The sequence below is a fragment of the Alligator sinensis genome, unplaced genomic scaffold (assembly GCF_000455745.1).
Source record: "Alligator sinensis unplaced genomic scaffold, ASM45574v1 scaffold282_1, whole genome shotgun sequence".
Classification (NCBI taxonomy): Eukaryota; Metazoa; Chordata; order Crocodylia; family Alligatoridae; genus Alligator; species Alligator sinensis.
Window position 1 is genome coordinate 265982 of NW_005842380.1, and position 12564 is coordinate 278545.

The 12564-nt window shown below is 53.1% G+C and overlaps 1 protein-coding gene across 8 annotated transcripts in view; it reads left to right on the top strand.

Annotated features, from left to right (window-relative positions):
* SLC39A11 (solute carrier family 39 member 11) overlaps positions 1-12564 on the top strand; it is a 255618-nt gene that overhangs the window by 47379 nt on the left and 195675 nt on the right. For all 8 annotated transcript variants that reach the window (XR_003095421.1, XM_025210931.1, XM_006029467.3 and 5 more), the window contains exon 4: positions 10446-10604. Coding sequence is in view for 7 of the 8 variants with exons in the window: in XM_025210931.1 (XP_025066716.1) it covers positions 10446-10604 (159 nt within the window). In the remaining variant the exon portion in view is untranslated. The remainder of the gene's footprint in view (positions 1-10445; positions 10605-12564) is intronic.

Here is a 12564-nt window from a genome sequence, read left to right on the forward strand (position 1 = left end):
AGAAACAAGCTGCATGTTAGTAACAAGGAGGCTGCTTAATCATTGGGATAGCCTTTGAGCAGCCACCTCTGCCTGCTTTCAAATGATAGTGTTTTCCCCTAAAAGATCTGCTCTCAGGCAAAACGGCCCTAGGGCTTGCGTTTTTCCAGGAGGTCAGGGTAGATGATTACAGAGGTCCTTTTTCAGCTGTGGGCAGAGGTGGTTTATTTGCATTGCTAATGCAGTGCCTAAAAGCAAAAAGAGCTACTATTGAGCCTGTGCAGCTGGGGCGCGCGGTGCCAGCCTGGCTACTAGCTGGGGGCACAGCGTCCTGACTTTACCATTGAGCTGAATGGGACCTGCAGGGATAGAGCAGTTGTTTGGAAGTCCAATGAAACCGGCTGTGATGGACTGTTTGGATGATGGCTGCTCTGTAGCACGATGGTTTTGGGAGCCGGTGCTCTGGCAATGATGCGTGAGGAAAGACTGGGGGGGAGCGGACCTGGCAGGTGATGCTGATTTTAGGAGGTGGCTCTTTCAGCCATGCCGGTGGTCTTGTTTCTGGTCGGATGAAATGCTCGAGGCATGTGCCACCTTGGCTTTTATGAGTGGCCGCGCTGTTCCTTACCACAGCAGGATCTTCTCTCCGCGGCAAAGGGCTTGCATCTGACCTCCCTGGCTTGCAGTGCAAAGTTTTGATTTACGATGCTCTGGAGCCTGCGGTCTTGTGCACAGATGTGCCAGCAGCCTCCTCCAGATGCTCTGAGGTTTGGCAGGGAGGTTGGCTGTGTCCTGGCTGTACAGGAAACCTCCAGGTTGTGCCGGGGGGGATGCAGCCGTTCGAGAAACAGAGCAGGGGGTTTCTGAGCGTGGAGCTAATTGTGGCTCTGTGGGGGGGTCTCTGCACTTTGTAAAGGCACTGGCCAGTTTCTTTGGTAGGAGGTGCGAGAAGGACAGTGCAATGATGGAATAATCTGCTTCTGATTAAAGTTGGATGTTGGGACCAGAACCGGGCGCAACTTAGTCTTGGGATATGGTCTTGGGGTGAAACCAAACATTTATCCTGGCCCCTCTCTGCAAAAACTGCTCCAGATGTGTGTGTGTGTTGTAGAGAGAGACTTGGTTTTTGCTTGCAAACCATTTCCCTTTGAAGGCTCATTTTGGCCCAGGTCCTTCAAACCTTCTTCTGTTGCACAGCTGTCTGTCTGCTGGAGATAGGCGTTGTTGATTGATGCCTCGGGGTAAATGGATCCTCTCCTGTCCTTGTTTTCTGGTGGGTGTGTTGGTGCTCCCCTGGCTCTGGGGTGGCAGGAGGCAGGTGTGCGGGTCAGAGGAGCTTTGGAGAGGTGGTGGGGCATTTTGGAGCTTCGGCCTTTTGGGTGCCTTGCTTTTCAGGGCCGGGCGCTGCTCTGGGTGCATCCTCGCAGGGAGATGCCAGGGCAGGGTGGGGGAGCAGCAGGGTCCAGAGAGCTGGGAGTGTTTTCCCTTGCAAAGTGCAGAGGAAACTCCTGCCATCTCATGGCAGCACCAAGTAAGGCTCTGCCTTGCGTGGCGCCTTCTCCGTGATTACTGGGGTCTGCTTTGTAGGGGCTGAGCATCACTTCTCCTGTTGAGAAACCGAGGCAGGGACATGCAGGCCTGCTTGGGCACGCAAGGAGTCCGTGGCAGAGTTGGGCACGTCCCGTCATGCAAGGACAGCCCTTCTGGAAGAAGACGGGGGCTCTGGGGCGATCGATACGGCTTCCTGGAATATGCAAAGAGCAAAATGGGGTGAAGGTGTGTGTCTCTAGGGTTTCTCGCCGCACCTCTGAAGATGTTTTGAGGATCTGGGAAATGCCGCTGGAGCCTCGTGTCTTCGAGTCGACCTCCAGCTTTGGCATGAAGCATCTGCCTCCCTTCTCTGGCCTTTGCAAAGCCACGAAGCACTGTGAAACAAGCTGTGTCCACACACTGAGGCATCTCTCCCGCGGACCCTGGACCCCGGGAGCCCAGCCAGTGCTGCTTGCTTGTTGGCGAGCCCTGCCCTGAGACCTTTGCTGTGGGTCGCAGTGCCCTGATTAGCTGGAAGAAAAATGTGTATTTAGTTCTCCGGCCCAGCCTGGCCCTGCTCTGAGTGACTGTCAGGTGAGCAACCAGAGGAACAGTGCAGAAAATGGTTTTTTTTCCCCCTAGCAAGCTCTCTGGAGTGGTGTCCTTTCAATAGGTTATTTTCCCAGACTGTATTTCTATTTTTCACACCCCTGTGCAGAGTGTCGGGCTATTTGTACTTCCTTTTCCTCCCTAAAAAGATGTTTCTATGCGACACGGCCACGGTCTCGGGTTATTTGGGCTGTTGCACGTGTTCCCGTTTAAACTGCTGTCTCTTCTTCTGAAGCAGCGCTTGTTTGCAGAGAGCTTCACTCTCTTCCTCTCTCTGTTGAGGCTGGGAGGCCTGGGACTTGATCTCCTTTGCTCTCCGCCTCCGATAGCCTTCTTACAAAGTCTGGTTTCGATTGTGAAAAATAACAAAAAGCCCCTTTTCTGCAGCAAATTCTTTTGGTGATGCTGAAGCACTGAGCCGGTGGCTGTTAATTAGGCAGCTCTATGCTGCCCTGCCCCTGCCCATCACTTGCCTGGCAAGGGTTGCCAACATCTCTGCTCTCAGCTGGTCTCTAGGGTCTGCCAAAGCTTCCTTGCCTGAGAGGTTTTTATCACTGGGGGTAATGCCATGGAGCATATGAACGGGCAGCCGCTCTGTGCCAGCTTCCTTTTTACCTCGAAAACCCAGAGATTCGGAGCGTCTGAAGTGGAGCTTAGGAGTATAGGATCCCTATTGACCCATGCTCCTCTCCGCCTTCTCTCTTCAGCCCTTGCCATGCCAGCTTTGCACTGGTAGAATAGTTTTGGGTCCTCTTGGCTCATGTTCCTGGTCTTTGGGTTCAAAGGAGCTATTTTAGGCACTGTACATGGCAGTTGTTCACAAGAGTTGCAGATCCCATGTTGGCGAGGCCTGAACCCCCTTGCAAAGGGTGCAAAGCCATGGTGCTTACGCTCTCAGACATTGCTAGTGATTTTGGATGCCTCTATTTTTGTGCTCTTAGGTTGAGACGTTAAAAGAGGGCTGATATTCAGAGGGTTGAGGGCTTGGTATTTCTGCAGCCCCGTATCACCACCTTGTTGAAAGGACCATCGCGGGGCCTGGATCAAAGATGGGCCGGGGGTATGGGTGCTAGCCTGGCGTCTGGGAAGCATGAGCTCGGTGCCACGCGTGGCCGGGCGTCTAGGAAAAGCATGGGCTGCGCGCTACTGTCAGGTCAGCTCTCTTAGCAGAGGAGACCCCCCACCCCTAGGCACGTCTCCGTGGGCTCTCTGCACCTCGGGTCCTTACCTGCAAATTGTGCAGAAGGAAGTTAGCTATCTTGCAGAGGGTTGCACGTGAGATCTTCACCTTGGGACTGGGTTTTACTGGGTGGGAGGTATAGGTCCTTGATGTGGGATTTTGCTGAAATGAGACTAGATAGGTTTTGATCAAACCTTTCTGAAGCGTTTCAGCTCCCGGGGCCTGACGCTGTGATGTGTTGTGGCCTCTCTGAAGCGTCTCCACCTTCCCGTCTCCCCTGTCCGAGCTGGGGTTGAGCTCCTTGGCAGAGTAGGAAACCAGAAGGGGTGACTTTAAACAGCAGGAGACCTGGCCAGTCCCAGGCAGGCTGGATATGGCTGCAGCGGTGACTTGCAAAGCAGAGGCCACTTCTGAGACCGGTCATTGGCACTGGCATACTGCTGAAGTCGGAGTCCTCCCTGCTAAGGAGTCTGGCTGAGGAAGTGAAATGGAAGACCAGACAGACTTCGATGGCTCCCTCAAGCTGGTGGGGCTCTCCTCCTGCTGTCTCCATCTAGGTTCGTGATTTTTTTTTCATCAGCTACAGCATAGGAAGAGTCATCATCTTCAAAGCCCGTGCTCCGGTCTCGTGTCAGCTTGCTGGCGGGGAGCAGAGACCGTGCCTGCTCTGCAGAAAGGGTCTGTGCGGGTAAGGCTCTCCAAACTGAAATCTCTGAATTCATTTAATTCCCAGTGCCTTCTCGAGCATGCCCCATAGGCCCAGCCAGCCTCTGCTTTCGGTTGCAAGCTTGTCTCCTGTTGCTCAGTCATCCTTGCCAGGGTCCTTTTCTTTTTTGGGCTGCCGTCCCACGTGCAGGCTGGCTGTCAAGATGTCGCGTGCTTGCTGCTTGGCAGGGCTTTGCTTGGTTCTGGACTGGCAGCAGGTCACCGTCCCGGGCTTCCCTGTCTTGTTCTTCTGTGTTGGCTGAACAGCGCATGGACGGGTGTTTTCAGTAAGACACAGCAACATGAGGATCTCTGCATTGATCCACACGGTATATGAGGCTGGGTATTGGCAGATGAGCCGTGGGGAGAGCACAAAACAGCGGCGTAAGTCAGGTGCATGATTTTTAACTTGCTCAGTGACCTGGGACCAGTCACTTCCCTCCAGCTTTGCTTCTCTGCAGGGTTGGGTGAGATTTGGTGTCTCCCAGTAGAGACTGTGTCGTACCATGGATAGATGCTGACTGTGGGTGGGGAGGAGGATTTGGTGCCTTTACTGTGAGGCTGCGCTGGACACGACCTCCCCCAAGGCTGTGTCAGGGGTGGAGGAGCAGGACTCTTAGCTACAGCTGGTGCCAGTGGCAGGGGTGACCTCAAGATATGGCTGTAATGCAGGTAGGCATACCTATAGCGGAGCGATTATTAATTGAGCTCACGCAGGTAGCTGTTAATAGGATGTTGGTGTATACATCCAAGGCTTGTACAGCCCGTGTTGGTGTCTTTGCTATATTGCTTGCACTGTGACCACTGACCAAGGTTGGGGGGGCTATGGCTAGATGCATTAGGATGCCACCTTCCTTCCCCGACTCGCCACGTGGAGGGAGCGTGGCTGGCAGAACACCTCCTTCTCTGGCCTCTTGTTCCTCGGCAATCGCCGCAAGTCCAGATCCATCCATCGCGGAGTGACAGAAACACTGTGTGACAGCGCGGGGGACTAACAAAGTTAGCCCTCTCAGCAGACGGGCAGAGAAGCCCAGTCGATGCACGAACATCAGCGGAAAGTGGATTAGCATCGTATTCAGGGGAGGGTCGAATAGCGTGCAGCATACAACGAGGTGGAAACCGCACTGACCCGAGTCTCCAAACGAAGTGAAGGTCCCGGTTGGGCGAGTTCTGGGGCCGGCAGACGGGTGTTGCTTTACTCGGCTTCCTGGCAGGACGTCTCATCGGGTTTGTAGGCTGGACGTGTCTTGCGTATGCTGAAAAAGATGGTCTCAAGCCACCTCACGAGGCTCCTTTCCTTCCCACTGCTAAAGACTGCAGCACTTAGCTGATACGACTGTTTTTTCCCTCCTAGCTGCTTGCAAGGACCGGCTGGGCTGGAGGGAGGGTCCTTGTATTTGAGCAGAAGAGTCCTGGGACTTCCTTCCCATGTCACTGTAAGGAAAGGTGGGGGCGGTGGTGCCTTTCGGCTGGGCTCCCCCACCATAGAGGGTACATAGGAGGCCTAAGGGGTTAAGTACCTTGTCTTTTAAAGCAAGCCATGCCAGTTGTTGGAGATCCAGCTGCACCCCCTTCACTTAGCAATGCAGGGTTGGCTTATGGCCCATGCTCTCTTACCCCTCATGTGCCAAAGTAGATGTTTTCCAGCTGTGTAAATGGTGTTTTTGGCACTTAACTTGGTTGCGATGCTATTCCGTGCGCATTGTGGACGTAGGAGCATCCACGCAGCTCGGCAGGCTGCCCAAGAGCCGGGCAGATGTGTGCCTGCAGAAGTGCATACACTAGGTACGTATGGGTCACACATTTCTGGTGGGCAAAAAGCCGCGACTAGCAGGTGTGAGACGCAGCGGGGGGCTGGAGAAGGGCTGACATAATGTCTCGCTTGTGGGATGATGGGTCGAGTGCTGTGCGGAGAAACTGGATGCAGGTTCAAAACCTCTTGTGTGGAGAAGGTAGGCCTTGAAACCCAAGTCTTCTGCTCCCCGGGCAGTGCTCTAACCACTCTGGGAGTGGGGCTAAAACAAGGAAGGCTTTTTCCCTCTGTTTTCCCCAAACTTGTGCTCAGGTAGGTGCATACACAGCCGTGAACTGCCCATATTTGCTGAACGTGCGTGGTAGCCCCATGGTTGCTTACGTGTCCATGCAGCATGGGTAACAGGACTGCAAACTGGGTGTAGAAACCAAAACTGCCCTTGGCATGGCTGGAGACCTGCAACGTTGGTGCACAAAGGCTAATTGAACTCAACTTGTTGCCGTACATGTGGCCCTTGGGTGCTTTGAAGTTGGGAGCACTTGATGGGCAACAGGAGCTGGGGGATGAGCAAACCGCGGCCCCCGTCTTCCTTGGGGAAGTGATGCTTTACCGTAACACATCGACCTATTTCTGCAGTGCTTTCCCCTCCCTGTTGTTCATGTTTCCATGTTGCTGGGGGTTTTTTTGAGGAGGTGGCATTTGAAAGATAAAGTTTGACAGCTGCATGTAAGTCTAACTTGACAGCTCGCTTGCTTCTGAGGCCCGGCGCACTCAGGTTTACCTGGTCCCGTGGGGACCGGTGTCTACGGCAATAGGCATCTCATTTCTTGCAAAAGAAGAGAGCTTTTTAAATGTAATCACACCCGGCTGTGCCGTGCTCCTCCAGACACGTGCTTTTGCTGGGAGAATAAGAGAAGGCGAAGCATTTGCTGCAGCCGGCTTGTGGCTCTGTCGACAGACCCGTTTCATGGGGCTTCGAGTGCGACTGCTTCATTGCCCATCACTCCCAGTATGAGCAATGGGATGTGGGGCTGTCTGGTCCTTGCTGGCCACCTCGTTCCTGCTGCTCCATCTACTATTATCTCATGTGCAGAGGGACCTAGAGAGCCTCTTCCCATCTTGCTGTTAAAGGGCTTGTCTTTCGTGACCTCCCTCCTGTTGCTTGCACGCTTCATCCCAGGGTCGCCGAACAAGCCCTCTGGGCGAGACAGCACCCACCCCGCAACGAGAGACTGATTTTGGTCCCTCGTCTCCTCCAGTTGATTGAGGGAAGCGTGTTTGAGGGCAGCGATGCCCAACCAGAGATCCTTTTAAGGGCGCTGAATGCTTAATGCAATGCCGTGCTACTATAATTCGGAAGAGAAACCCAGAGATTTCACGTACAAACCCATCGCATTAAAACCGTCTTATATTGGTCCTTCGGAGTCTTTTGCAACAGAAACGTGGCTCTGCTATTTTCTATCTGCATTTTTTTGAGGGGCGTCGAGTCTATCAAGGGGTGCCTCGAGTCTGAAACGGTTGAGAACCGCTCCCTTGGACTAATATCTGTGTTGTGTTTTATTTCTGAAGGAGCTACATCTGGTTCATCCCGGGTGGGATATATCCCGAGGGGGTTGGTCACAAATGAGCTTCTTTCTCTGCAGAGCGGAACAGCTCCAGAAGCAAGCAGCTAGGCAGATTTTATAGATATGTAATGAGGCCAGACCTGCTGAAAGCACTGTATTGGGCTGATTATTTTGAATTAATCCAGGCTTGTACATTGGACGCTGGGGAGGAGGTGAGTGGAGGCAATGAATACATTGGCAATTAATTGGTATAATATGGATGTATTAATGCCACATATTGGCTGAGTATCTCTGGGATCTAGTGTTTCTCTCTCTCTTTTTCTTTTTGTTTCTGATTCTCTGTAATTTGGAGAATGCTCTGCTGGGATGATACGGCTTTTTAAAGCCAAATCTTGGCTTTGGACTCCATTTTGCACCTAGGAAAGCAGCGGTCAGGGAAGGAATCGTAGGTAAAATGGGTACGTTTTTACCGTAACGGTGAGGAAATCTCATCTTGCAGCTGTTACTTGGAGCCTGACTCTACAATCACCAAGGTCAAAGCCAACTGAAAACCTCCGTGCCCTCCAGCCCGCACAATTAGCAGTCTCGTGCTGCTGGTGGCAATGGCTGGTTGTGTAACCGGTCCATGTGGCAGGGGGTCCTGAGCACCCGTTGGTGGTTCAGGAGGCCGGTGGAGGAGGTTAGAAAGGGGAAGGAGCATATGGAGGGTGGGTGAGTGCAGCAAGAGAGCAGCCCTCAGGTCCTTTCTTGCTGGGTACCACACTTGGTGTGATGTAGCACCTTCATTCAGGGCTGTGCGGGGAGGAGAAGACTGAGGACCAACTTTGCAGTAGCTCTTGGCCCAGAGCTGGGTCCCCTGCGCGCCTGTTCCTACCAGTGCCCGCGGATTAAGTGCATGGTCTCAAGACTGAAAAAAAGCCTTGCATTTATCCAGACCCAGCAGAAGCAGCATCCTCAGGTGCACCGTGCAGCAGCCCCCAAGACAGCTAGTGCCTCTCATTCCCAAAGCTTCTCATCGTTTCGGGGCATTGAAAAACATAGCAGCTGGTCAGCATCAGGGCCGGTAATACCACGGCACTTGCAGCGCTGCATGCTCCGCATGCTTGGCTTCCAGCATTGGCAGCCCTGAAACTTAGCTAATTAAACTTAACTAATTAAACTGAGCTTCCCTTCATTTTCAGCTTTTTAACAGCACCCCTTTGACAGCTGCTTCCCCTTGCAGATGAACGGGAGGCGGCGCGCTGCAGGTGCGGTTTGCATGCAGCGAACTGGGGGACAGCGTCGTCAGCGGGGCAGGATGACGCTGTGCACTGAAGCAACGGGTGCACTTCATACCGTATTTATGTGCATACCGCCCCCCCCAAAACCTGCATGCTGTTTTGGGAAGGCAGACTGAAAGGGAGGGGAGGAGAGGGAGGATTTTCTTTTTGACCAAACTGTTGAGAATCTGTTTGCTCATTTAAGACATACCCTCCAATTGTCACTTGCTAATTTTTTGGGGGGAGAAGAAGGAAGCGTGCAATATGACTAAATAATAAAGTGTTTTTATGATGTAAGCACCAGGCAGCAAGTTGGGACCGGCATTGTGTTGTGCACTTAGGCGCCCGTCGAGGAGCATCGTTTGCTTAAGTGGAGTACGCTCGAACCTCTTAAGCTGCGTTGTGCTCAACACACATTGAAACTGGCTTCCCTTGCAATTTTTTTTGTTTTTTTTTTTTTTTCAAGCCTTCCTGATTTAATATCTTCAGGGCTGGAATCAGCTTGGCTTATGTTTAATTAAAATAAAGCCAAAGGTTTTACAAAATCTTGGAGCTAGTGGAAACATTGCCATGAATTATTAAAATAGCGAAAGCGCGGGGACACGGACATTTCCTAGCAGTATTCACAGTGTGAACCCTGCGGCGTAAGATCATGTTGGTGTTGGCTCATCTGGTAGCAGGAGCTATAGCAAGACCTCTGGTGGAGCAGGGGGGCCAGGTGGTGAAACCGAGTCATCGGCTTTGGCTGGCTTTTCGGTGCGAGATGCAGAAAGGACCTGATCTGCATTACTGGGGATAGCGAACCTAGCTACCTTTTCTTTTTTGTTTTTTGCTTGCATTCCTTATTTTAATAAGCTGAGATGCTGCTGGTAACAAGCTTGGGAGCTAGTGTATTAACTGTAAGGATTTCAGCCTAATGGGGTCCTTTGGAAGCTTTCTCATATCTGTTTTGTGGGGAAAAATCAGCAAGGGGCTCCTCCGGTTTGCGAGGTGTTCGGTCTCGCATAATTGGCATTCCCAGTCCTGCCGACATGATGATCTGATATGAGGACGGGGCTAATTCCCCCTTGCTGCCCCTTGGAAGGATTATCACGGGCGCATTAAGCCTCCGGAGGATGATCCTACCAAGTGTGTGAGTCACTCTTCCTGGCTCGAGTCTGGTTCGGGGAAAACTGATGGCTGGGTAGGACTCCCACTTAATCCTGGCCTCGTTTTGTCTGTATACTTCAGTGATTAGCTCTGTAGGGAAGCTGGCTTTCACGTCATTGCTGGGTTTTTAATGGCCCGGCCACTCTTTTTGTTGCAAAGGTTTAAGACGTTGAAGCGTTTGTAGCCTGTGTGATGGCACATGCTGCTGGGGTGTGACTGCAGCACGCCGTGGAGAGCCCTGCTTCTGCACTGTGGCCATCCAAAAAGCACTGGGGCTCGCCGGGCCCTGCTCCACCTCCCGGTTCATGGCTCCAAGCAGGTCTGAATTAGCAAAACGGTGTGTTACGGAACCAGGAGGCTGCTCCTGCCCTGTGGCCTTGAGCAGATCCAGGGGTAGGTGGGTGGTGAGTTTGCTGAGCTGCGGAGGGTGAATTGCATCAGTGCAGGATGCTCCTTGCTCCCTTGGGCTCACCTGAGCTGTTAAACAGCGAGGAGGGAAAGTCCGGTGGCCTTCAAGGGTTGCACCAAGGGGGGTAGTGCCTGCAGGGAGCTGGGGTTAATTGATGCCGTTTGCAACCATCGCTGGTGCAGAAGGAACGGCTCATGAGACTGGGAGCTGGGAGACCCGAGTCTCCCCAGTGCAGGTGCCTGGATCATGGTCGGAGGGCTTTTCCATGGGACGTGCGCGCTAACTCTCCCCGCTCTCCATCCCTCAGGTCATGCTTGCTGCATCTTACTGGTCGCTCCTGGCGCCTGCCATCGAAATGGTCGAGGAAGCTGGGAATTTCGGGGCGTTCGCTTTCATCCCCGTGGCCTTGGGCTTCACCCTGGGAGCAGCTTTCGTCTACTTTGCTGACCTTCTCCTCCCCATGCTGGTGAGTACGTGCCTGGCGCTCTGCTTTCTGCTGCCGCGTGGTCTCTGGGGTTCACGTGCTCCCTGTAGCCTCCTTGCAGCTGGACAGGCCTGCAAGGAGGTGGCGCGTTGCTTTTGATCCTCTGCCCTGCCCAAGGGGAAGGCCGGTCTCCGTGCTGGCAGGGCAGCGTGCCTGGTGTCCATCCCTGGCTCTGTTTCTCCATCCCTTCCTGTGGAAGTGCTGAGGCACTCGGCATGACCTAAAGCAGGCCCCGCACCTCTGAAACTCTTTTTACTTTTCCTCATTTCAAGATTTGAAAAAGGAAGTTACCCAATAATCCCAAGAGAGCATTGGCATTTCCAGGAAAGGAGCATTTACAATCCCCAGAATATATTTTTTTAATGCAGGCTGGAGGCTTTTCTAATAGCAAGGGATTCGTGCTGGGAAATCCTGCAGCTGCTTCTGTGGGAGATTGTACTGAACTATCACCGTGGGCCTTTCTGGTTATTGAAGTCTATGAACCTGTGAAAGTATGACATATAATAACTATGAAAACCTGGGTGGGGAGAGCGGTGTCTATACCACCGGCCCGGGCATGTTGTAGTACCTAGTATTCAGCCATGCATTAGCAAACCAGCCAGGGTAGCTCCCTCTTCACTGATGCTCCAGGGACCTTTGCCGTCCACACCCAGCCAGCTTGCGTGCAGAAACCATTTTAAAACCAACCATCCCTTGCCCGTGCTGCCCTTTGCGATCGTCGCCTCCACCGAAGGGGCCCCTCGGCTCTGTTTGGTCAGCTGCGGCAGCTCGTGTTTCCCAACAGAGAAAGCAAACAGTTGCACAGCGCAGCGTGGGAGCACCCCAGCTAGCACGGGTTTTGCAATGGGAGCGTGGGCGTTTGGGGGTTGCATAGGACATGAGGGGTAAGAGAGACTGCAGGAGGAGGGGAGGATATGGGGCACAGTGATGGTCCATGTGGAGGTCCCTCTCTATTTGGTCTGCCCACCTACTGGGACTGGCGCGTGGATGAGCATTGTAGCACGTGGCCGCGCAGGGCTGCCTTGCTGGCTCTCAGCAGGCTGAATGGCATTTGTGTTTCCAAACAGCATGGGGTGAAGCTGGGAGATGCAGTGCCCCGCCGGGTTAATCCACCTGACGCCGCTGAATGCTTGCTTCAAAGCTGTGCTTTTGCCCAAAAAAAGGGAGAAAAATCCCGGCTGACTTCCCAGCGTTGCTTCAAACTCTCCCCTTTGTCGCGAGCTCCTGCTTTTTAAACCCAATTAAAATAACAACAGGAGATTAACTGCGCTTTGGCTTGTAAACAGCATGTTTTCCAGCTCCACTCAGCACCGCACTTCCTGTGCTACAGGAAGGCTGGCGGGTCCTTCCCTGCTCTTGCTTCAGGATGCTGCGGTGGGCTTTGCAGTTGTAGTTGCAGCCCACCACATCCTTTTCTTGCTTCAGGATGCTACTCTGGCACGGTGACTAGCAGCAGCTCTGCAAGGGTCTGGAGAGAGCAACTCCCTCTGCAATGAAAGGCTATAGGAGAGGCCTTTCTGCTTTAATCCCCTTCTGCCAGCTGGGGGAATGAAGTGCCCCCTCCATCAAAGCCTGAGACCGCAGCTGATGTGCTGCGTTTTGCTTGAGCTGGGGGTCTCTGCATTTGCATTGCGGTAACCCCAGGAGCCCCCTTGTTTGTACAGCATGTGGCACAGAACAAAGATGGATCCAAAGACCGGCTGATGGACGTGATGATATAGCCCCATGTCCTCTCTCTTGCGGAGAGTCGGGTGCAACAGAGACTGAGTGGGGTGTGGAGGACATGAGAGAAGGAGCTTGGAAGTGACCCAGTTAAATGCGTGCAATTTTGGATATTTTGCTTGACAAGTGTCATTGGCTGGCTTCTTCCCTGGGGAAACTGTTGGCTGCAGCCACCTTGCATAGGGGTGCATTTGGCTCCCAGTCCCCCTCTCTCCCATTT